General features: G+C 41.9%; 1 protein-coding gene across 1 annotated transcript; it reads right to left on the bottom strand.

Annotated features, from left to right (window-relative positions):
• Positions 1–19,968: 19,968 nt before the first annotated feature.
• LOC149289472 (intelectin-1-like) lies at positions 19,969–22,498 on the bottom strand. Its single transcript, XM_089490535.1, has 6 exons — positions 22,387–22,498; positions 21,752–21,999; positions 21,183–21,341; positions 20,560–20,680; positions 20,376–20,479; positions 19,969–20,121 (listed from the first exon to the last, which is right to left on the bottom strand). Exons 1-6 carry the CDS (start codon positions 22,496–22,498, stop codon positions 19,969–19,971), a joined length of 897 nt encoding a protein of 298 aa, XP_089346661.1.
• Between the last annotated feature and the right edge of the window lie 4,192 nt (positions 22,499–26,690).

The following is a 26,690-nucleotide window of genomic DNA, read 5'->3' as shown; positions in this document are numbered from 1 at the left end:
GGATCTCCACTTACCTGTTTTGGATGTCCCCGACTGGGAAGCTGCTCCTGCTATCCTTCCACCTCTGTCGGACCTGGCTACCTCATGGATCCAGCATTCCAACCGGAGGAAGAGGTCCCGTCGTGCCCCAGCAGCTCCAGTTGACACCGGCTGAGCGTCTTCTCCATCAGCGGTCTGTGGACGCTCTGTTCTTCACCATGAGACGTTCTCCTCTCTGGCTTGTTTTGGACCTTTACCCTACCGAACTTCACCCGACTCCGTTCGTCGTTTATACTTGCCTTTTCTGTTGCCCCGCTCGGGTTTTTCGTACTTTTTATTGTTTTCCGCCGGTTTTCGTTGCGTGTCGGCCTTTATGTTTCTTTTCAGTGTTTTCCCTTTTTTTCCGCTAGTCACCTATATTTTTTGTCTCCACTATTTGAGGCACCGCCACCTTTAGAGGCGACCGCCTCCTTGTCGGCCGTTTATGCCCGATACTTACCTGCTCCTCGCTCGCACGACCTACGCGCATATGGGACGTTCGGCGGCCCTGTGTGCCTTGTTCGGCTGTATTGGTCGAACTCTCTGGTTAGCCCGGGTCCTTACTTTTGGGCTTTCTCTAATTATCCGTGCCCGGACATATCGCCCATTCCCCCTTCCTTTCGCTCATTTTTCCTCTTGGCTCCCTGTCTTCTACCCTTGTGTCTGGCTGGGGTTTTTTTCTGTTTCTGCTCTCTCGGACGGTGTAGTAGCTGCCCTCTTCTCCTTTCTTGCTTTTCTTTTCTCTTTCCCTCCTCTCCGGTTAGCCTTTCTTTTCTATCGCTCTCGTGGGCCTTCCCCCTCCCGAGCACCCCTGTCCTCCTTGGGACAGTGATTTGGGGACTCTCTGCAGTCCCTCGGCTCACCGTTATCGACACTCCGTGTCGCTACGATAGGTTATCTTGTGGCCTATCTACACCTCATGCACTACATTTCACATATGTGTTTATTTTCTTGTTGTATTTTTTTGTTTTCTGTTCTTGGTTTGTTTGACCTGTGGTGGCTTTTTCGCTTAATTTGGTACATTATCCGACCTCACTATGTCTTCTAATCACTTACAATTTGTGACACTTAATATAAGGGGCTTAAATAAACCGGAACAACGTTCCAAACTTTGAAAGGACTCTCCAAGCGGAGGATAGGGCGGCCCTTGAGGATCCGATTACTTTGTCGGAAATTGAATTTGCGGTTAAAAACTCCCCCTCCGGTAAGAGCCCGGGACCAGACGGCTTCACTGCCATCTATTATAAAAAGTTTCTCCCACTCCTCGGCCCTCATTTGTGACCAATTTTAACGCTATTGCCAGGGGTGAGCCCTTTGACCCCAGAGCGCTCGATGCCAGTATCGTAGTGATCCCTAAGCCTGACAAGAATTTAGACCTCTGTAGCAGCTACCGGCCGATTTCATTGATCAACGTCGATGTTAAGCTGTTTGCGAAGGTGCTCGTCTCCGGCCTCTTTTGCCTGGCCTGATTCACCCGGATCAGGTGGGGTTTGTGCCGGGGAGAGAGGCGCGGGACAATACGATTAAGGTTATTGATTTGTTGGCGCACGCCCACCATTCCGGAACCCCATTGGTATTGGCCTCGATGGACGCTGAAAAGGCGTTTGATCGGGTCTCTTGGCCTTTTTTATTCCGGGTCCTGGAGGGTCTTGGCCTGGGCTCTAGATTCCTGACGTGTGTGCGGGCCTTGTACTCCTCACCGGTTGCCCGGGTTACAGTTAATGGCATCCAGTCTGATCGGATTGCTCTCGCTAACGGCACGCGGCAGGGGTGCCCTCTTTCCCCCCTTCTCTTCCTCCTGGTGGTTGAGCCCCTTGCGGAGGCGGTCCGTGCTCACCCGGACGTCTCCGGTGTGGAGGTTGCTGGTCGCTCCCATGTGATCTCCCTGTTTGCTGATGATGTCCTGGTTACGCTGACTAATCCAGGTCGTTCCCTCCCTGCGCTGCTATCGGTCCTCGATCGCTTCCTTTTCATATCTAACTACAAGATTAACTTATCCAAGTCTGAGGTGATGGGGTTTCGCTTGACCCCGGAACTTTCCCACCATATCCGCACCACTTTGCCCTTTCGTTGGAAGAAGACTTTATTAAATACTTGGGGGTCCTTATCCCAGCGGATTTGTCTCAGATTAAGGCTCTCAACTTTGATCCCCTCCTAGATACCCTCCTTGCTGACCTCCACAGGTGGGCTTTCCCTCATGTGTCCTGGTTTGGGAGGGTTAGTGTTTTGAAAATGAACATTCTCCCATGCTTCTTGTATCTTTTCCAAACGCTGCCTATCTTTCTTCCCCGTTCCTATTTCCGTAAATGTCATGGTGCCTTTCTCCGCTACATATGGAAGGGCAAACCGCCTCGACTTTCTTTCTCTTACTTGACGAGGCCCAAGACGCTGGGTGGGATGGGTCTCCCCAATTTGGAACTTTACTGGCGGGCGGCTCATCTCCGTCGCGTGGTTGAGTGGTCTGTTGGTGCGAGTCGCCTCTGGGTATCTGTGGAGGCAGCCGCTTTATCCTGCCCGATTGCGGTTCTTCCTTGGATCCCCAACCCACAGCGTTGGGTCACGCATGCTCCTCATCCCCTGATTGGCCCCACCTTGAAGGCCCTTGGCCATGTGGTGCGGGCGGGGGGTCTTACGTCGGTCCCTTCTCCCATGCTCCCCGTTTCGGGTAATCCCGACTTTGCCCCGGGACGTGTTGCCGCCCGCTTGGTGCCATTTTCGCCCGCGGACGTCTCTGTTCTTCGAGTCTGCCACGTGATGCCTGGCCCTGCTCTTAAACCCTTGGAGGAACTGACGGGGACTGCGACTAACTCCTTTCTGACTCTTTTCCTTTACCACCAACTGCAACACTTTCTCTCCTCCACCGGGGTCTTAGCGGGTGGTGTCCGCCCTCCTACTGCCTTTGAGCGAATGTGTCTCGAGACAACGGTGCCTCCGCATTTGCTTTCTGCCATATACGCCCTCCTACTTGCGCCTGCGGTCATTACTAAGCCCTACTATTTATGATCTGGGATTATCCTTCTCTTTGGAGGAGTGGGAACGGATGCTAATGATTGTTCATAAGGGAACTGTGTCCAGCAGAGTACAGGAAACTCTTTTCAAAATTGTTACCCGTTGGTATAAAGTTCCCCTTGATTTGCATAGATTCTTGCCCCAAGTTTCTCCGACTTGCTGGCGTTGTAACTCCCATCCTGGCTCCCTTTTCCACATCTGGTGGGAATGCCCTGCCATTAAGCCTTTTTGGCACAAGGTGGCTGCGGTTATTCGGGAGGTGTCTGACCCTTCGTTCTCGGCCACCCCGGCTTCTATATTGTTACATTACACCACGGTCCCGTACCATGCTTATAGGGGTTCTATTACATTTCATTTGATTAATGCTGCGCTTACCACCCTTCCTAGATCCTGGAAGTCCGTCACCCCCCCCTCTATTTCTGCCTGGTTCAACAGGGTGGAATTCATTTACCAGATGGAGGTCCTTTCGGGTGCCTCTAGGGGGCAGGACCATACGGTGGAGCTTAAATGGTTCTACTGGCGCTCCTATGTTTCCTCCCTGGATGCTCGCCCAGATTCTCCTTTGCTTTAAGTCTGTTTGTTGTTTCTTCCTTCCTCCTCAGGTCTATGCTCACGTACCATTTTGTTGTTTTCTTTTCTTATTCGTTTTGACTGCAAGCCACACAAGGTCTGGTTGAGTTTAATTCGTTCGGACCAAGTACCCCTTGTACCCAGGTCTCGCGGCTGGGCTTTGTTACGGCCAGGTCTATGCCTTTTCTGTGGTTTTCCGCTCCTTTTGGGTGCTATTCTTACTGTGGTCTCCGTTATTGGTTGCTTCATTCCTATAATGCGCTGCACTATGTACATGACACATTTTTTAAGTGTTTTTGTCCGACCATTGTAATCCCGTGTCCTCTGGAGCTCCGCTGTACCTATCTTCTGGGATTACATTTGTAAAGACGGCTGCTGTTCTTATAGTTGTGCCCTGTACCTATTTCCACTGTGCCTTCCATTACTGCGACATTGTGCAATGTTATGTTTTACTTTCAATAAACGGAGAATTGAGAAAAAAAAAAAAAGACTGTTTAGGGATAACTGAAGTGCAACTGAGAACTTTTTTGAGGAGAAGCTCACTTGGTGAAGTGTGGGCTTTCAACTTAGACCTGAATGGGTGAACGCTGAAAGAAATTTAGATTTCTTGCTAAACATATAAACTATTTTTGGACAGGTCCAGTCAGGGCACATTTTATCTATAAATATTTTGTGGACTAAAGATCATCAGCCATTACCTTATGGTATCTGTGTGATCCAATTTGTTATGTCCTGTCTACACACATCAGCACTCCAGAAAATAATGCCATATATACAAATCAAGAATCAATGTCTTATTTGCAAAGAAATACCATCATGTAATCCATTAACATGTTGACCATAAAGCTGACATATATGGACATCTTCTGCCTCCTGCGTCATTGTTTAGGATTGCCAGCAGGGGGCAGCAGATGTCTATGTACTGCAACTTTATGGTGACCATTTGAGGCTACAAAACGAACATAGTACAGTCAATGATGACAATTTGCATATACTCCAGAATGTTATGAAGAGTGATCAGATTAATTGCAATCAATTGCAAAGTCCCTCTTTGCCATGAAAACGAACTAAATCCCACAAAAACATTTGAACAGCACCTCAACCCTGCCCTAAAAGGACTAGCTGAGATCATGTCAGTGATTCTCTCATTAACATAGGTGAGTGTGTTGACGTGGACAAGGCTGGAGATCACTCTGTTATTCTGATTGAGTTAGACTGGAAGCTTTAACTCCTTTGTGTCTGGTGACATACACCATGCCCAAGTGGGCTCATTGGTTCTGTGATGTACTTCATCCAAAAGAAATGCCCCTGTGTTGCCACAATCATGGTGATTGCATGGGCATTGCTGCTCCTCTATTTCAAATGACATGTTGTGGTAGACCATGTAGATGATCACTTTCATGAAAATGTCTGAGTACATGAGGGGTAGGCAGTTACGACACTGCTACAAAATAGACTTGTTTGTTGAATATATCAACGACCACAAGTATAGTGTTCATACCTTGTTCTATAATAAAATCCATGGTAAAATGCGATGAGGTTTACAATGCAAATTTGTATTTTGTGAACACATCTCACAGGCCAAAATTAACTCCTGTATATCCTTCGAAAAGAAAGCCTCCAGAAAGTACGAGAGAGCAGTTCTGAGGTTTTCTTGGTTCTGTGGATGACCGGAGATGGGGGTGGTATGAGCCACCATCATAGGATGGCCTTGCTGAAATGAGCAGGACCAAACAGTTTTTTATTGGGATGGCCAAGTCACCCCAGAACATTCTTCTGGGCCTGTTGGATCTTGGTCAATAAGGATGTAGAAACAGAGACAATGATTCAGGAGGTAGGAACGATCGTCACTGGTGTAGAAGGAGTGGAGTCTGACTCAAATTGTCTGGAGAATGCATCAGCCTTGCTATTCTTAGAACCAGGTCAGTATGTTATTGTCACAGGAGCATCTGTGGCAAGGTTGTAGGGATCTGCTAGGTAGGCACCTTTCCTATTGGTTGCTACAGCCACACCCCCGGAAATCCATATATGGTAGGGAGGGCAGCTCCCTTTTTGATTGGTCCCTAAGTTAATGGGATGTGTGCCGCCCCTGACCACACCCCCTGAACTGTGATTGGTTGCTCCCTGTTCCAGCTCTCTCCTGATTGGTGCCAGTTAAAGTGTTTAAGCTAATGTATTTATGTATTGTTCTTTTCAAGATGGTCTCAGGTATAAAGTTAGTGTTGGTGTACAATAAAGCAGATTCTTACTTGTTCAAGCCTAAGACCGTGTCTGTGATTTGGGGACAAGGGACACTTCATCGTGGAGTGTAACTACTTGGTTACTGAAAGTCTGGAGTATACCAGGGGGACCATAGGAGATCGCTGGAACGATTGACGGCAGAGACCATCCGTCTCTACAGGGTCCGTCACAGTTATGATTTAATTAAACCTAGTAAAGAACAAAGACCATCTTGACTTACAAGGATTTAGTCTCTTTGTGACTTCTAGATACAAGAGGTTCTTATCAACAGTAAAAAAATCTTGTACTGTCTAGGTGGTGTCTCCATTCTTCAAGAGCCAACTTGATGGCTAACCACTCTCTCTCCCCAACATCATAGTTTTTTTTTTGCAGAACAGAACTACCTTGAGAATAATGAACAGAGATGTATGCAGTTACCCTTGGGGTTTCTTTGGCTCTTGCACTATTCTCAGAAGCATTAACTTCCACAATGAATGGTAGAGAAGGATCTGGATAATGGAGAACAGGAGCTCAAGTAAAGGCTGTTTCAGCCTTTCAAATGCAGAAAGGCTCATTACTCCTCATTATTCTGGTGGTGATGTGATGTTCCCACTTAACTGCTTGCTGGAATTTTGTTGCGTGATCTCCCTCATGTGGTTGAGATTAGGATGACATATGTTACTTCTGTTATGCTCCTGGTTAACAAGTTTTCCATGCTATTTTTATTATAACTTATTGTTTGAGAAGACATAACTAGTATATAACATACAGACTTACAGAAACAACAGATAAAGAGGGCCCTGCTCTAACAAGCTTACAACAAAGTCTATACAGAGTTTACAAATGTAGCCTTTTCTGGGTACCATTCTACATATTTAAAACATCAACCATTTTTTTTTATTTTATTTTTTATAAAAGTTTTTTATTCAAAGAGGACATAGCAAATATGAAGTACAGAAAAGGAATAAGTCAAACCAAAATACGGTAGGACATGTAAGGCATAGAAGTTACATTTTGTAAGGCACAGTCAATACACGTACAAGAAAAAACCTCAAAGGGATCCGGTACATAAAGTGCAAAAAGCAAACAACCTAGATGGTAGTAGGGAGGCACAAAACATGGGTATCAGCAGCATACAATTCGCAAAAAACACATGCATAAAAACTGTGAAATGAACTGCAGCAATCAGACAAGCTGCGTAAGGCACCAGCATGAGAGAATTCCGATATGAGCTAATGGAACTAGAGGGATAGATCCAGAAAGGTGGCCCAGCAGTTAATACAGACATGTATAAAGAAGACCAAATAAAATATACAAAAAGTAAACTTGTGAGAACTTATCCCCAACGCAATCCCTGAGACTCCACCCCGACCCTAGCCAGAGCAGGTCGGAACCCTGGTATCGGAGAGGACCCCCTCAGCGTCTGAAGGCAGAACCAACCAGTGGATCTAAATGCATTGTAGGGAGACAGCTTAATAGAGTCATCCATAACAGCAATGAAGGAAGACCACTTTCGGAAGAAGGATTTAGCTTTCACTTCCCTATGCATGGTGGCTTCCAGCCAATCCAAGCGAAAAATGCAATGTAACCAGCCCACAGCCATGTCAAGAAGAGGCGGGGCAGGCTGTATCCACTGAGTCGGAAAGAGCCCTCGTGGAGGCTGTGATGGCGGCAGCCGCGGCTGAGGGTTGCCGGCTTTGACGGGCTGCCGATGCGGTCAGTGGATTTCCATGACCGTGGATGAATGGCGGGTCTCGCGGGCAGTCGGTCAGGCGGGCTCCCGGTAAGAGCGGGCTGTGCGGCCGTTATTAATGGGCTGCTGAGTGGCTGTCTCCTCTGTGTGCTGGAGAGAACCTGGGCGGTGATCCGGAGGCTGTGGAGGTTTTGGAGTCCGTGAAGCTGGTGGTCTTGCTGGAGTGTTGGGAGTTGTTGGAGGTAGTAGTTGCACCTGAAAAGTGATGGCGTCCTGGTGTCCATATACAAGTACAGCCTTTAATACCTGAGCATACAGAAGTATACAGACGTTTTGAGTGATATAACACAGATAAGTGCCTTTCCTGTTTTTTTGTTTTTTTTAATCAATATCCAGAAGCAGATTACAAGACAAAACACTTGGAGCGGATTATAACTTTTTCTTATATTCTGACTATTTAAAGCAAGTGACTGTTTGGCTGCTTTTTTTCCCACATGCCCCTTGTGTATATTTTTTATACACAGTGGGGATTATATATAAAGAACTCAACATTAAATACACAGAAGCAGACTATAAGACAACACACCTGGAGTGGAACATAACCTTTTGGCTGTATTGCTCACATATGCCTATGGTGTAAATTTGTCATACACTTATGGTCTGCTTCTCCGTATAAAGACCAAAGACAAAATATCTGGAGTGGATCATAATTGTTTTGATCACTAAATGGAGACTAGTTGTTTTTAAGTCTCTGCCTAGCATCATTCTCTCCTTACACTCTTAATATATATACTCTAAATACAACTAAAGAAGATTATCCAAACTCCAATACATCAAGTTTAATACAGTAAGGAAGAACAATAATCGTGAAAGGAATAAAAGAAAGAAAGAATTAAAATAGGCACCTTATGAGGTTTTGAACTGCAAAAATGTAATACCCAATATAGAATATACCCGGAAACCATATTTATCCCTCCCAAAAGAAGTCAAAGAGACGAGGAAGGAGAAGTAGCTCAGGATGGCGACAAGGAAAACCACTGAAAAACCAAAAAGGGACAAAAGAGACGACAAGAAAGACAGCTCTGATAAAAGACTCCTTTTTTCCCTCAAGCATCGAAACCAGAAAAGGAAAGATCAGATCCAGAGTTTGTAATGAATAGATCAAGCTCTGGTGAAGAGGAACAACACATAAGAACGGTACTACTCCCAGACATGACATCTCAAATTCATGAACAGCTGAGAATAGCTCTAGACACACAATTCGACAGGATAAAACAAGAAATCCATATACAGATTCAAGATTTAAAAAAGACTTTTTAGCGGTCGCCACTCGAGTTAAATCAAACGAAGAGAAAATAGAAAATCTAATAAAGGCAGATTCGCTTCAGCAAGACAACATTAAGCTGAACAATGTAAAAATTTACTTACTTGAACAAAAAAAAAAACAAAATCGCAGACCTTGAAGATCGGTCAAGATACTTAAATCGGAGATTTAGAGGGATCTCAGAAACAATTTCTAACGAAAACTTAGAGAAATTTCTTAGATTTTCTTATAAAAATTGGTGTGAATCAAGAAGGACATACGCCCATTTGGACAACTAAAGCGCCAAATCTACCACAAGAAACTCCGCGAGACATCTTGGTCTGTTGTATAAACTCCCGAATAAAAGAAAATCTTGAGTACACAGAGAAGCGACCCCACAGGAACCATTTAATAAGATCAGAATATTACCGGACTTGTCCTATTACACAAGAATGAAAAGGCGTCAATATGCATTTGTTACAGAAATATTAAGGAAAAACGCAATTCGCTATAGATGGGCTCACCCGGTGAAAATCTTACTATCTTATGATTATAAAACATGGACATTTGATTCACCAGAGAGTTTGAAGTGGCTACAAGAATATAAAATCCAGTAGCCCATTTGAATCTACAAAAGATGTGATAGGGGAAATTTTTTTTTTTTTTTATTTTTTTTTGATAAGCAGTCCAAAAGGAAGAACAAAAAAAAAAGCTGACAAGCAGGTTATGGCTAGGTTTCCACTTGGTTTTTTTTTAGCTAAAAACGCCCATAAAAACGCCCATAAAAACGCCAATAGCGCCACCTGGCGTTTTTTTAGTGAAAAAACACAGCAGCCAGATGTTAGCTGTTCTTCAATAGGAAATCGCAGAATGCCATATCCACTTGGCGTTTTTCTGTTCGGCGTTTTTTCAGTCCTCTTTGGCGTTTTTCTGCTTTTTTGGGCTCTGTGGCAGTTTTTCAAAATCGCAGCATGTTGACACTCTGGCGTTTTTTGCAAGGAAATCTTGGCGTTTTTCTCCAATAGAAGTCTATGGGAGAGAAAAAATGCCATGAAAAAGCCATGTGGGTTTATTGCCTTGGCATTTTTTATGGCGTTTTTTCCACAGTTACAATGCAGAGGATGGACCCAGTATCTGTGTGTCCTACGAGAAATAGGCTGGAAACAGTTTCACACAAAACAAAGTTCATATTGAATTCTACACCATTTGGAACAAACATGCCATTACAAACAAACATACGCGACGCATCAACTGGATCCTGCGTGCCAAAAGCAACAGCAAACAATTTGCACCATCATTTGGGGCCAATCTTCCTAGAGGAGCAGACATTCGGAATAAAGCAGGCCTTACAAACCACAGAAAAGTGACAAAAGGGTCCGCCGGGGCATTTAAGTAGAACTCTACCAAGTAAATGACATCAGGGGGCAGATACTTGCCATTTATCCTAATCCCTTTTAGCTGGGTGAAACGTCTAACTTGTAAAGGCTGGAAAAACTGCCTAAGGTCAAAAAAAGCAATTTCCACAGAAAGGCTAAAACGCCAGAAAAAACTCCCGAAAAAAAACGCCAAAACGCAGAAAAATGCAGTGGCAGTTTTCTTGGCGTTTTTCATCAAGAAAAAAAACGCAGGACAAAAACCCAAGTGGAAACCTAGCCTAAAAACATTTTATAAAGTCTGAAAGACTCTTGAGCCCCAGTCTTGGACTATACATAAACTTTAAAAATTATTTGATACTTTGCTCATTAGGAATTACCACTAAATGGACATTGAGAATTTATTGTTTGGTTTTTTTTTTATGTATATTTATGTAACAAAATTCAGTGTAATGCCATACATAATGATACATGATTTAATTGTATGGGAGAAGTATCTTGTACACATTGATAGAATGGGATATATAGGTATAGGTGGAGTTAAGATATTTACGGAATGATAATTTTACTGAAACACCCACACTAAAATAACACGATTTAAAGGTTTCACAACAATGGTTGAGTAACACGGTAGATATATGATATGTATAATTTTACAAAATAAAATACATACACAGAGAAATGACACTAAGATCATTTTAAATTTTTTTTTTCTCTTTTCTTTTTTTCATAAAATTTAAAGTAATATCATTAAATAAAGATGAGGCATAATGACACAACACAGTTTAGCTTTAAGGGAGAAGTATGTTATACATAATTTAATAGTTCGATAGAATGGGATAAATAGGCGGAGTTAAGATATATAAAGAGATAGTTATGGTATGATAACTTATGCAAATTTCACTAAAACAAAAATGACTCAAAAGGCCTCACAATAAGGCTGAGTAATATGGTAGATATATGACTTGTATAATTTGATAAAGTAAGATACATAGCCGGAGAAATGACACTTATTTATTTTTATTTATTTATTTATTTTATTTATTTTTTTCTCCTCATAAAAATTTAAGTAATACTATCACTAAATGAAGACGAGGCATAATATTACACAACATGGCTTGTTTTAAGGGAGGAATATGGTACACAATTTGACAGAATGGGATAAATAGGTGGAATTAAGACACATAAAGAGACACTTACGGTATTATAATTTAATACCTCCAAATACATAGTTTGAGAAATCACACTATTAATTCTCTCTATCCTTTTTTTTTCTCCAAAGCCATTAGAGTAATGGCAAACATATTCCGCAACGATAAATTGTGGGTTGATTGTGGAAGTAGGCAGTTTCATCAGGGGATGTACTACTTACAATTTTATGTTTTCAATGTTTGTATTGGTGTTTTTATGATTGTGGATTCCAAGTCTTTGTCATACAGGATAACTATGGTGTGTGAGTTATTGGGGGATAGGCAAAGTAGTAAAAATGGGTCAGATTAGATACGGGACAATAAATACGCAGGGCCTTAACTCTACCCAAAAGAGATCCTTAGTTTTGCAGAGGTTATGGAAAGAGAAGAGATGTATGTTTTCTGCAGGAAACTCGTTGGCGAATAATTGACAAAATTAACATAAAAAATCAGAGATTCCCAATTTATATAGAGGCCTCATTGAAAAAGTGGCTATTTTATTTTCTAAAGATCTGGACTTAAAATTTAAATATGTAGAATCCGACCCTGATGGCCGATTTATTATTGCAGTTGTTGAGATAAACAATAAGATCTTAATGCTACTCAATGTATATGCACCTAATGGCTCTCCAGTAACATATTTGAAAAAACTCTTGGAAAAAAAACGCAGAAAATAAAACAAGGCCCCTTAATATGGATGGGTGACTTTAATTGCGTTTTAGACCCCAGTTTAGATAAAATGTCCTCTAAAAAGTTGAATTTTGATCGAAATATACTGTCACAGGCACATAGATTTCAATCCTTATTGAAGAAAAACGCTCTTTATGATATATGGCGAATTCTACATACGACAGAAAGGGACTTCACTTGTTTCTCAAAGACACATTGTGCATATTCCCGAATAGACCTAATATTGGGAGATTGTGGGTTAATAGCAAAAATTAAAAGTACTAAAATAAAATGGTCACCTAGAGGTGGTAAGATTCCAAGAAGGGCCCACTCCACAATCAAATGGAAAGTAACACCGAAAACACTGACTATATACTGATGAACGTCTTTCCAAAAGTTGGCGATGTAGGGGCAGGCCCAGAGTGTCACGGACTGGGTCCAAACAGATGACTGAAAGGACCCAGCGCGCCCAAAGATTGTGTGCAGGAGTCACAGTGCAGTAGTGGAGATGGACAGGGCCTGGTTGCAGGGCGACCACACTCACCCAGGTGTTGAGCACCTAGGGTTGTGCAGCCAAACACCAGCACCCTGATATAGCAGCGGATGAAGTCCAGAACGAAACAAAGTGATATCCTGCAGGCACCCTGGAGCAGGCATGAAACATATCACTGGAATCACGTGCAGGATGCTGCAGGCTGGGAGTATGGAAGCTAAGCAAAGGATATAGCAGAAACACAACAAGCAAGCGACAGGGAGACCAGGCACGAAACATAACCAGACAAGATATACATGTTACAGGGCACTACAGTGAACCAGACAAGGAATGAACATTACTAGACAAGATATACATGATACAGGGCACAACAAAGGACAGGGAACAAGGCAAGGAACACAGGGGAAGGAGTGAGGAGCCAGAATCCTCAGACGCTTCTCCTTTAAGCAAGGATAGGCCATATTGACTAGGACAAATGGAGAGGAGAGAGGAACAAACATGAATACAGGAACTAGCCTAGAACTATATGATAACAATTGGAGATTCCGTCACATCATATGGCCATAGTATGCTTAGCCCACCACTACGCCAAAGTACTCCAATGACAGTGGGTCCTAACGCTAATCCCTGCTGACAGTGGTACCAAACATAATCAAACCGCATAGCACTGAGACATACCTTAGACTGCAGACTGAGACAAACAGAACACACAGGTGGGGTACACCTTATAAAGGAAACAGAGCTGAAGCAAAGAGCTGAAGCAGAAGCAAGGAATGGAAGATCAGAACAGAGCAAAAGGAAATCCAGGAATGGATCGAAGCAAAACAGGGAAACTGAAGCAAGACAGATATGCAGCTCCGCAGCATGGGCAGAACGTGACACAGAGGCCATGATAGAGATCCGCATCGGCTGTCCTACATTTAAAACTGTTAGAACAATCACCCAATCCAGCAGCTACATAGAGCTTCGGAGTCATGTACGCTCAATGGAGAATTTTTCAAAACATTTCACTATAAGAACAAGACACCAAAAGTTTAGAATTTAACACCGTGTCTTTAACCAGTACGTCCAGTTCTATATCTGGGAGATATTTCCTCGAAGAGGCCATCAGGCCCTGGCGTCTTATGAACGGTAGAGATTTAATAATAGAGCGGATTTCCTGCAAAGAGATAGGTGCTTCCAGTAAATCAACCAAATTTTATTTTAATATTCTTTATTAAAGTTTTGTGTTTAAACATAATGTAAACAAAGAGAAAAAGAAAAATGATTAATAATTTGGGCCTAAAAAGAGAGTATCTTGCTGAAGCCTAGAAATTACTATTTTTGTAGCCAGCAGAGTGTGATGTTAATCCCCTGAGGCTGAGGACATACGAGGGTAAATTGGAGTTTGGGAGGGGGATACTGATGGATTTCTGGAGACTCATTGCCTGCCTGCCTGCTCGCCCAGCCCTGTCTTTGGTCTGTCACCCTGTGCTAATTGGGGGGGGGGGCACAGGGTGAACAGGAAACTCGCCTGACCTAGCTGCAAATCCATGGAACTGTGAGGCAGATGCCCGCTAACAATTAGAACTGTGTCGCTACAGGCACCTGTTGTCCCACCACGTCGCTCTTTCAGGGTTACACTATGCTCGTGGTGGGCAACACTCCGTGGTGGTTACGGAGAGGGAGCTCATTTGGGAACCCTGGTACCAATCTTTAGGACTAGGGTTTTACCCAGCTGTGGCTCAGGGTCCTGAGGACGGATTATGTTGCTTTTTGGCCCATTACATCCTCGGACCCTGAGCTCTCCCTGGGATTGAGGCCGCTCCCTCAGGATAACCTCAAAATAGTGACTATTTGTTGGGTGGACATTGCTGGCCATAGAACTGTATGGAGGCCCGGGTTGTCTTGTAGTTGATGAGATTAAACCCTTGATGACAACTGACGTGCCAGGACTGCCATGGCTTTAAACAGAAAGCAAATGTGGATCGCTTTCTGCACCCAAACGGTGTTGCTGTAACGCCTCAATGTCGAGGCATTCCGCAACACAGAGATCGGCATCAGGGGCTGTGTCTGGCCCCTCCCCGGGGCGTCAATGTCCACCATACACTGTATGGCGGCGGGCGCCCGTTTTAAAAACTTCAATGGTGTCGCTGAAATGCCTCGATAACGAGGCATTCAGCGACATCTAACACCCACCCCAGGAGTTGAAAACGTTTCCCAAGGGAGTCTCTCCAGACACTCCTGAGAACTCTGGCTCCCCTTGCAGGTTGAATACAGGTACTGCATTCAACCATGCAAGTCAATGGAGCCCAGCTTTCTAATCACAATGGGATTAGTAAATAAAAAATGTAAAAAATGGTAACGTTAAAATAATTTCCCACTGAAGGTCCTTAAATTAGCGCTTTATCTTTAAACAATTTTCGCATGGAAAAAGTTAAAATACTGGCATTTAAAAAAATGTATGATTTGATGGGGTAAATTGAGTTGGCCGTGTTCAACAATGTCCAAATTAGCACAGAGGGAAGGATGACCACATTTCCAATTTGAAAAATGCACATGTCCCAAATGTGGCCTCTTAGCAAACGAACTCATGCATGTGGGGTCTCACTGTACTCAGGAGATGTTGCTGAACCCATGTTGGGGTTATGTGTGACAGTGACGTATACCAGGAGCTGTAAATTCATACCTAAAATACAACGTTTGTGGGAAAAATACACACAAAAAAATACTACTGCAAACTTGGCCCAACTACTGCAAATTTATAGGGCACACTGAATTGACCAGGGTGTACTCAATAGGGCATGGGCAATGGATCAACAAATGTCAAAGTTCAACATTGAAAAATGCACATGCCCCAAATGTGACCCTTTTGCTCCCAAACAGCTAGGCAATCCCATGCATGGGTGGTATCACTGTACTTAGGAGATGCTGCTGAACACAAATTGGGGTGTTGTGTAACAGGGACATATACCAGGAGCTATACATTTCTACCTAAAGTACATGTGTGTGAAAAATACACACAAAAATACTACTGTAAACTTTGACAAAGGCTGGTGGTAAAATGTGTGCATGGAAAGAGTTAAAATACCAGCATTTGAAATATCCTGGGGTGTCTAGTTTTCAAAAATATATGGTTTTATTGGACACATTGAATTCTCTCCGTGATGTTGCAAATTGGGTACACAGTGGATCACGAGTTGTCAAAGTCCAACGTTGAAAAATACGCATGCCCCAAATGTGGCCCTTTTGCCCCCAAACAGCCAGGCAAACCCATACATGGGTGGTATCACTGTACTCGGGAGATGTTGCTAAACACATATTGGGGTGTTGTGTGACAGTGACATATACCAGGAGCTGTAAGTTTATACCTGAATTAAAATGTGTGTGAAAAAAAACACAAAAAAATTACTACCACAAAGTTTGACAAAGACTGGTGGTAGAATTAGTGCATGGAAAGAGTTAAAATATTAGCATTTGAAATACCCTGGGATGTCTAGTCTTCAAAAATATATGGTTTGATGGGGTAAATTGAATTGGCCAGCTTGAAAGATACCCGAAATGCAGAATTACCAGATATGTAAAAAATGGTTTTGAAATAGCAAAACGCTACTTGTACCTATTGCCCCATAACGAGCAGAAAAAATATGTATGTGCGTCAAAAACAGGCAGAGTCACTTAGATGAATAGAAGAATATAAAAAGTAGATAACAAAAATAATACAAAACCTTAGAGAAGAATTTAGTTCATGACATCTATCCTATGCATTCCTGAGGATGGAGGGAGGGAGTGTTGGGACGTGAAGAGTCCGTGGATGGCAAGTACATCTTCCCTCAACCTCTCTTCCCATGCCTCCCCATGTCTTACAAATGCCTAGTTTATATACGGTTTGGATAATGATGTCAGTCTATTGGTCTTCACCTCTTTGGGTGTTCAAACATGCTCACTAAGGTCTTTACACGTCTAAACCCTATTTTAGGTGGTCACTGTACGCATACTGTAATGCCCTTTTACAGTTACAACTATACCATGCATCAACAAGTTACTATCCTATCTATAGAATGCCTGTTCAGCAAATCCTTCATTCCATATTTAAGGTCAAGGAAACCCTGAAGCCTATTAATATATCTTAATTATCATTTATTTATGAACAATGGTTACATATCTTTGACTATTGCCTATACCAGGGGTGTCCAAGTTTTTTCTGCAGTGGGCCACTTCATCAGAATTGTATACGTGAGCGGGCCGCACTCATTTTTCACTGAGAGAAAATATGGCCTTTAATAAAATATGCAGATTAAAATAAAGTAAATGACACAAAACCTTTACTTTTCCTCTCACTGATTTCTGGGATTTCTGGGCCTACAAATTCAGGATTCTTTATAAGTAAAAATAAAATAGTTCTATTTATTTTAGGGATGCACTAAAATGAAAATTCTGGACCAAAACCGAAAATTCAGGGTTCACTTAGCCGAAACTGAAAGTGACCTCCTCACACACTTTTAATAAAAGTAAGTTACACACCAAAATTGTACAAAAAAATTATATATTATGATTGTTGACAGCAATCTCAGGCATATCCAGATTCAAGCATGTACTGGTTGGCTGGGCATTGTATTTTTTGTGTCCAATTTTAGTGTGTAACCACACTTTTATTAAAAGTAACACACCACAATTGGACAAAAAAATCAACAATATGACTTGGCATGATAGGAGTGTGATTGCTAACAGCAAACACACTCTTTTTATACCCAGGCAACCAGTGAATGCTGGAACCTAGGCATGATGGGACTGTGAATGCTGTTAGCAATCACACTCCTATCATCCCAAGTCAGCCAGTATATGCTGGTACAGGGTGGCTGTAAGTGCAGACCCCTTACAACTGGCAGCATCAATACACAAGGGGGCAACTAGCCAGGTTTCAGCATGTACTGGCTGACTTGGCATGATAGGAGTATGATTGCTAACAGCAAACACACTCTTTTTATACCCAGGCAACCAGTGAATGCTGGAACCTAGGCATGATGGGACTGTGATTGCTGTTAGCTGTTAGCAATCACACTCCTATCATCCCAAGTCAGCCAATACATGCTGGTACAGGGTGGCTGTAAGTGCAGACCCCATACTGCTGGCAGCATCAATACACAAGGGGGGCAGCTAGCCAGGTTTCAGCATGTACTGGCTGACTTGGCATGATAGGAGTGTGATTGCTAACAGCAATCACAGTCCCATCATGCCTAGGTTCCAGCACTTACACATCCATGCTATCACACACACACAAATTCATTCATTCACAGAATCATTCCCTCAATCAGACATACTCATTCACACAACCTACCCCACCCCCTTACCTGCTCTACAGCTCTCAATGCCGCTCACAGATTTCAGCAGGGGGCGCGGCCTCCCTTGTTCTCCCCACAGAGGAAGCAGGACTGGAGCAGAGAATAGACCCTCCCACAAGTAAGCAGCAGGGCTCTTGTGATCCTGGCTGCCGATCTCACGCGGGCCGCACCTCGAGGTTCGCGTGTTGGACGCCCCTGGCCTATACCAATAATTACATATGGTCCTTTTATATTATTGGGGTTAGAAGAGATGTTAAATGTGTTAGAATCTTTTACAGTGGGTAACTGAGTCGGTGGCTGAGTAACATGGATGGGAAGTGCTTGCCCAAGGTAGACCATCAATATGACACCCTCTTATGTTAAACTCTTGGGTTAAATTGAACTATGAGACCACCATACTGCATCAAATGAGAAAAGAGAGCAGTAAATTGATTCCAAGTAAAAAAAAATGAAATGTAGACCCAGTAGCATCCCAAAAATGACACACATATGTATTTGAGACATGGCTATATCCAGGAAATACCACTGAAAGCAAATTAAGGTTTTTTTCATCCAAAAAAGTGGTTAAACATGCAAGGGATATGCATATGGCTATCCTGAATATGACAAGGCCAATGACTGATATAGCTTTCAGCAGGGATAATGGGCAGAGTGTATTGGCTGATCAGTTGTTCTATACACAGACAATGTAAAAAGTTATTAATTTAGGTCAAACTCCTCTTCAATCCTTTTCAGCTCAGCAGAAGCATTTTTACGATCATTCAGATTCCCTTTTCGGTAGTTTAAGTCATTGTGTTCCTGTAAGCATATTTTACCTCATATTCACTTTAGAGACCCATTTCTTCTTTTATGTAGGGGTAGCACACAAACATCTCATGTAATGAGTTACTTCATCTGAATTGGGGTCCCTCATACTGAGGTTATAGTGAACACTTGTGGACAAAATTAACAATTTATAGCCATTTATTGGTTACTTGTATTCAATGTTCCATCTAATTTTTCTTAGTTGGCGTGCACAGAAAATTTCTCTTGTGCAAAAATTTTCACAGAGCAAAAATTTTGTGCGCACAATATCCGCATTGCATAAAGTTTTAAAAAAATTATTATGTTTTTCTTTTTTGGGGAAAAACTGTTGTGCGCACAATTTTTGGACGTGTGCGCTCTCTAAAAAATATGTGTGCGCGCACAAGCGCACAGTTTAGAGGGAACACTGCTTGTATTTAGCCAGCATATTGTATTCGGCCAGCAGATTCATTTTAGAGGGGAGTTTTATGTAGTTACATATAGTTTTAGGGATCTAAGTGGTAACATAGGTCATGTTCTACTTCCATACCCTATATATCATATGACATATACTTTCCTCTTTAAATTATGAACATAAGGCTTGTCAAAACCAGTCTTAAACTTGTATTGAATATTTTCCCTCATTGTGGCAATAAGATTCTAGTAAATTTCAAGTCCCTCGCTATGTGTCCATGTGTGTGTATACAGTATATATGAGGGGCAGAATTGGAATTAGGAGAATGAAAAATGTAAAAGGCAAACAATCAAGATAAAAGAAAAAAGAGAAAGACGATGGGAAATTATCTCAAGAAGCTAGGTGCAAAAATGAGATAGGGCAAAAAAAGAATAGAACAGAGGGAAACAAAGGATGAAAGAGTAGAACTGAAGGAAAAAAGACTTCAAGGAGAAAAAAAAAGTACTTGCTTAAAGCAGGAAACCCAAAGAAAGGGGTCCTTCATGAATAATTGCTCCAGAGCCCAAAACTCCTTGATCTGGCCTTGGCTGTATATATACATATGTAAAGAATATTGTTTACACTGTTTATTTAAGCAAAGAGGTGACCACAACAGTGTATAAATTAACAAAATGCATTACTGTAAATACTGTATGTGCTAATTCATTGAACTAGGGAGAAATACTAGGTGTTAATCTAAATGCAATGAATAATACACCCCCCCATTATTTCTATTCCTGTTAGCCTAACTAGTCCTTTAACCCTTAGCACCTGTATCAGATTAATGGTGTAAATGCACCTTGTCAATACCAAACCACATGTTTGAAAGAAACATTACACAAACTCTGCAAGGCACCAAGACAATATTCATATTAGCGGTAGAAAATGAGCACAGCTGATTCAGTGATCTCCTTGCTGGCACTCCATGCAATACGAGTACCATATCCATTCCAGTCAAAAGCTGTGAAATCTCCGCACTGTAGGGGATTACCCTCTGGAAAGAAGCCTCCTCCTCCAATGCAGTGCTGCAAGAGTAAAGTAGAGGTCAACACTTAGTATGTGTGGTGATGGTGAGAGATCATATCCTATATGGGCACAGACCAATTCCTGCTAATTAGTGGTTTACTACTAAGTAATTACACCAGCCTGGTCCTGTTGTTGTTTTTTTTTTTTTTTACAAATGCACAGGTGGAGCTTATATCTGGATGATAGCAGTTTCAGATCATTTACACTTGGTTTGTATATTTGGGGGTTAATTTTAGGGAGCTGCCATACTTACATGTTCAGTATTACACCCAGTCACCTTCACCCCCGGACAAAGAGCTTGTGCAGCCTTTTCATTATTAATGACACGAAAGTGGATATATCCAGCAGTAAACTCATCTGGAGAGGGAATGGATGCTTAGTATAAGACCTATCAAGCACCTGTAAAGATCAACTTCATTAACAATATATCTTCTTACTTTTCCCAAGTGGAGAGTAGTAGTTGGTTGTCTTTTCAGCATCTCCATAGTCGTATACAACTGGAACAGCAGGACCATTGTTGGTCAAGCAGTTACCAACGTTGTATTTCACTGGATATTTCTGTTGAAAGATGATAGAAATGTTGCTTTCTTGACGCTTTGATATTAGATAAACATAGTCTTGTTTTTTCTATGTCTCCCCTCTTTCTCATCTAGTGTAGCCACACATTTGATATTTTTTTCTGGACTTTTTAGAGCTTTTTTAACCCATAACCATATATATGAAACAGTTAAATAAAAGTTTTCCAGGTATATAAATAATACACTGCTAAATTTGGAAAAAATGCCAAAGATATATTCCTTAGCATGCCTTGATCTGGAAACCACCACATTTATTTAAAGTTTTATTTGTGCTCTGTAATTTTTTATGCACTGGAAAATGTGTTTTAATGTAATTTCATTTATTTACCCCATAATAATATTTTCCCTGAAAACAATATGCAGTGAGTTTTGTAATGGCACTATGTGAAACATATTACAACTCAGAAAAAGGAAAGACAGGAGTTTCTGGATTTGGGGGAAAGGGTTGTATTATAATACAATCCGGCAGCCCTTAGTGTTACCTTGTAAAGATGGAAGAGGTTCCCACCCTCATTGGTTAAGAAACCATTTTGTGTGCGATATCTCAACAGAGCTGCTTCTCTCCATTTTGAAAGTGGAGTCTCATTGGGCACATGCCACAAGCTCACGTCTTTGGCTGGAATGTCATAATAACCTGGATTCTGAAAGAGGGAGGTTTGAAACAAATCTCAAAATCTGAAAAATAGGTTTATAAAGGATTTGACATAACACGTTATAAACAAAATAATCTCCTAATCTCTACTAGTAGTGATATGTAGCAAAACACAGACCTGTAGGTGATTGAGAACCTGGGCATTGAGATTTTAGTAAAAGTTCTGAGAACATGGCATGGACCATGAGATTATAGCGACTACTCTATAGCGAGAATCTAGCCATGCATTGAAAGTAGAGTGATAATTTAACCATGTGCCCAGAGACTAGACTAAAAAGATTTAGAATTCTTATATATAAAACAAGTAAAACCCTTTAGAGTAATACATTAAACCCGAATATATTATTGCAGTAGATAACAGATAATTCTATCTGCCCAGAGCCCTTAAGTGGTTTATACCTTGTAGTCATCACTGGTTGCTCCCACCGCTTGCCCAAAAGTGGCGTAGTTCGCCCAGTTGCCGTCTCCATTTGGATAGTTAATCGAGTTCCCCTGCTGACTTGACCAACGATCTCCTACTGTGCATTTCCCATACAAATTGTTCTCATGGACACTGGCCACTAAGGTCCAACCTCCACCGTTGGTTGTCATGTCACAGAATGTATGATACAACTCATTGTTATTGGTGATGAGGGTGTATATCCCATCTGTGATAACAGGACATTAGATATTTTATTCCACAATACAAAATGCTCTCTTCATCTACCAACTATTAGTCGCTTGGATTTTGTTTGTGTTCTGCAACATGATGGTGATAGGGTGTGTGAACATATCACTAGCTGTGCATTCATGGAAACCAAAGCTCGCACAATAATAATAGCATATAGGAGAAATCAAATTGTGGTTTGCCACAAACATATCATATTGACTGGGCATATTATTGTTGCATATAAAATTATCAAGTTGAGCCAGACAATTTCTATAAAGCACAAATATAATTCATGCTTTTGTTCCTGGTCGCCGTTCACAAAACCCCATAAACTAACAGTCATGGAAATTATTCTCTTGGTTGGGTGGGGATTAGGTTTACTCACCCATAGCATATTTGTTTGCTGCTTTAATGTCATTGCAGCTTCTGTACCAGTAGTCTTCACAGAATCCCGGGGTTAACACCAGGGTAAAAAGTAAAACAGTAATCTTCAGCATCTTGCAAGTGGCTAATACTGTAGAATAGATAAGGACACAAGAATATACACACTAATGTACAGCTTCCCTGCAACCTGCATGCAGCCTGGGCTATGCAGTAGAAAGGTTACACACAGGCATTTGAAACAGGGAGTACACTGTCCACACATATTCACCTTGTCAGTGGTTCTGGACTTGCTGGAACTCTCCAATCCAACAAGATGTAAATGTCCACAAGATAAAGCCCTTTTATAGAGGTCATGGGCTCCCAAACTGGTTCACCAACATTCTTTAGAATAACTTTGTGGCGGAACTACATTTCTGGACCAGACACAGCCCCCCCTGAACTATGCAGTCTCGTGGGCATTTGCCCACCGTCACGGAGCTGGCTAGTCCGACCGACTACCTCCGCTGTCTTGTGCTCCCTTAGCTTGGGACACCACACTTTCCCCGGTTCCCCAGTCACTAGCCGAGACTCAGTGTAGGGTAAAACCAAACGAAGACTGATTTATTTCTCACACACAGGACTGGATATATCCAGCGAAATACACATTAACATAAAACAAGATATTGGGACACAAACCGCCCCCTTAATCTGCCTCCCAGAGACAACAGGGGCAGTAACGGGATTAACAATACAATAGGGGGGGAGACTGATTTTTACAACATTAAACTGAAAGAATGGTGGTCACTCCCTGGTGGCAGATCCTGGCTGTCTGCTGGAGATAATCCCCCTCAGCCAGTGATGAGATTATACTGCTGGGGGTAGCCACAGAAGCCTTTACAAACCCAGGGCCCATAGTCAATAGGGAGGAGGCTGGCAGTCAGGCTTCTCCAGTGGTCCCAGCGATGGAGGCTTCCGTCACACCCACATTCAACCTGGGCATCTGAACCATGGTTCCTCCTGTGGGGAGATATGGGGGGTCACTTGTCAATACAGGTTAAAGTGTACACTGCTCACACCATGGGAGGCCCCTTTCATGCCATTGTTTCCCTGCACCTTAAATTAACTAGTTTTTAAATTGTTCTATTTAAATCTTGTTAATCTTGTGTGATGTAATTCAATTATGTGCTGATGTGATTGAGGCCTCTTTTTCTGTTGTTTAATCCTGGCTGTTGTCTTGATGTTTCTGTGTATAAATATGCTATGTTCTGTTCAATTAAACGTTCTTTTTTGCAGTGCTCAATTAAAGGCAGTTGTGTCTACTTATTAGGTACACATCGCAGGGTTCCAAGGTGTGCATGTTGACTGGTGCTGGAAGTGATTTTGGGGACAACAGGATGATACATCTTGGTGATCTCTGTGACTACAGCTCTCTTGGTGAACCCATTACAAACTTGTTTGGGTTATTTCATTAAATGTGCACTCAAAATCAATTAGTCAAACACCATAGCCAGCTTGGCTCAAAGTTAGTTTATAATGTATGCTACATAATAAAATGAGATGCAGTTGTGCCCTTCACATGATGATGTAGTGAACATGCAGAAATCTTCCATGGGGCTTGTTCTCTCTAAGAGGCCCAGGCAAACCCTGGAACCACTTGTTCCTGTCTTCTCATGCCAGTTCAGAAATTGTTCAGAAAGGGCCCTTCCAACCTGGACCATGAGCAATGTCTATGTATAAGTATGTGTGAACATGGATGTGCATGTATAAGTATGTGTGAACTTGCATGTGCTTGGGAGCAAAGGTGGCACACACAAGCTGTATGGAGGCAAAGGTGGCACTATGTGTCATGTTACTTTGTGAAGTTGTGAATTTTCGCACCGGGGCTTGTGTTTTCCAGTTACTCCCCTGATGGATGGAATAATTTTGCAGTCTTTTAATCCTGCCAGTAGCTTCAATATACTAAAACACTTTACATTCTGCAATATTACTGATTACCACCTCTTAAATGCAGTTACTCCGCACTGAATACAATATACAGTACCATGCCTGTTAAATGAAATGTGTCTCCTACCTATATGCTCATGCTAATTTACTGCAGTCATTATTTGTATAGTCCTTTGTATGATCTGTTCATATGCATTGTGTTCATATATAATTTGACTTTAATTTAGGTATGGTGCTGCATTGTGCAATTCAAAAAACATAATACAGAATCAGGGCCTAACTGGGAGTGACAAAGTGGTACTGGCACTTTAAGGCCAGCAACTGCCAATTAAGAGCAGCTAGATGACTGCATTTTACCTTTTTTACAGGCTCTGCATATCCAGACAGCTGCTGCACACTGCAGAACCCAATCTGTAAAGGTAAATGTGCGGCCCTATTGGCCACCGTCCCACTGGGAATTTTCCTGGTGTGCCAGATGGCCAATGTTGACAGAATACAACAAAAGTACATGAAATTGTACAGCACTTAGCAACAAACCCAGCTGGAGGGGACACATCACTATTAGCAGCCAGACCTGTCTGTGTACATTTTTCTAATACTGGTATTTCTTGATAATTGCCTGGATTTGCCTGGAGAAATGTTCCTTCTGCAGGTACAATTTTGAGCAATTTAGATTTTTAGAAAATACTATTTATCAAATACATTGTGCCCTGGAAATATTTACTGCAAGGATTGGCCATGAGCAGTCAATTGAATCCAATTAGATATTCATAAACTGCAATTTTTAAGGGCTTATGGATTAAACGCCAAGTGCCACCTATGTAAGGCTAGGTTTCCACTTGGGTTTTTGTCCTGCGTTTTTTTTCTTGATGAAAAACGCCATGAAAACTGCCACTGCATTTTCCTGCGTTTTGGCGTTTTTTTCTGGAGTTTTTTCTGGCGTTTTAGCCTTTCTGTGGAAATTGCTTTTTTTGACCTTAGGCATTTTTTCCAGCCTTTACAAGTTAGCAGTTTCACCCAGCTAAAAGGGATTAGGATAAATGGCAAGTATCTGCCCCCGATGTCATTTACTTGGTAGACCCCTTTGTCTCTTTTCTGTGGTTTGTAAGGCATGCTTTATTCCGAATGTCTGCTCCTCTAGGAAGATTGGCCCCAAATGATGGTGCAAATTGTTTGCTGTTGCTTTTGGCACGCAGGATCCAGTTGATGCGTCGCGTATGTTTGTTTGTAATGGCATGTTTGTTCCAAATGGTGTAAAATTCAATATGAACCAGTCCAGGACTTTGTTTTGTGTGAAACTGTTTGTTTTCAGCCTATTTCTCGTAGGACACACAGATACTGGGTCCATCCTCTGCATTGTAACTGTGGAAAAAACGCCATAAAAAACGCCCAGGCAATAAACCCACATGGCTTTTTCATGGCGTTTTTTCTCTCCCATAGACTTCTATTGGAGAAAAACGCCAAGATTTCCTTGAAAAAACGCCAGAGTGTGAACATGCTGCGATTTTGAAAAACTGCCACAGAGCCCAAAAAAGCAGAAAAACGCCAAAGAGGACTGAAAAAACGCCAGACAGAAAAACGCCAAGTGGAAATGGCATTTTGCGATTTCCTATTGAAAAACAGCTAACATCTGGCTGCTGCGTTTTTCCACTAAAAAAACGCCAGGTGGCGCTATTGGCGTTTTTATTGGCGTTTTTAGCATAAAAAAACCAAGTGGAAACCTAGCCTAAGAGATATACAGATGTCAAAGTGTTCCCTGACAGCCAGTTGTGTATCTGCTATGTGTTGGCCCCGCAGTTAGCAATTCCTCAAATCACTTTTTCATATTGTCGTTGCTCCCTGGCGGAAGTTTCACGCGCATACATGCAAGATTGCTGACAGGCAGCCCTCAAAGATGCCTCTTCAATTCTAAACCCCCACCCATTAAAGTCAAGATATAATGACACACAAAAGAAATTTGGACCACAACTCTCATCACACTTAGCCGTAATACTGAGAAAAGGAGGGTGCTGCAAAAAAAGAGCTGTTGCAAAATGGGTGCCATACTTAGCATGTGATATTTTTTTATGACTAGTAGCAAATAAAAAATATTTTTTCTGCTGTTTCCTTTTTTAAAACATTTCTACTTTTTCCATGATATAATCTTTTCAGGCAGCTGCATTTCTATGTGCGCTGTCACTGTTATTTTAGTCCAATCTACTAAACACCCTGGTCCCCTTATCACACTGCCTCAAGACAAATAGTATAATCTATTTATCAGGTTTTTTCATTAGCTTTTGAAGATGAGTAAAAGATTTTTTCAAGTAAAATATATTTTTTTAATCATATCTAAAGAAAGACAATATATAACTTGTGTGGGTATAATAAATGAAAAAGAAGAAA

This window comes from Sceloporus occidentalis, unplaced genomic scaffold, assembly GCF_023333645.1.
Source record: "Sceloporus occidentalis isolate IW3139 unplaced genomic scaffold, rSceOcc1.0.p SCAF_45, whole genome shotgun sequence".
Taxonomy (NCBI): domain Eukaryota; kingdom Metazoa; phylum Chordata; class Lepidosauria; order Squamata; family Phrynosomatidae; genus Sceloporus; species Sceloporus occidentalis.
Note: the sequence above shows the minus strand (reverse complement) of the source record. Positions and strands in the feature narration are given on the sequence as shown.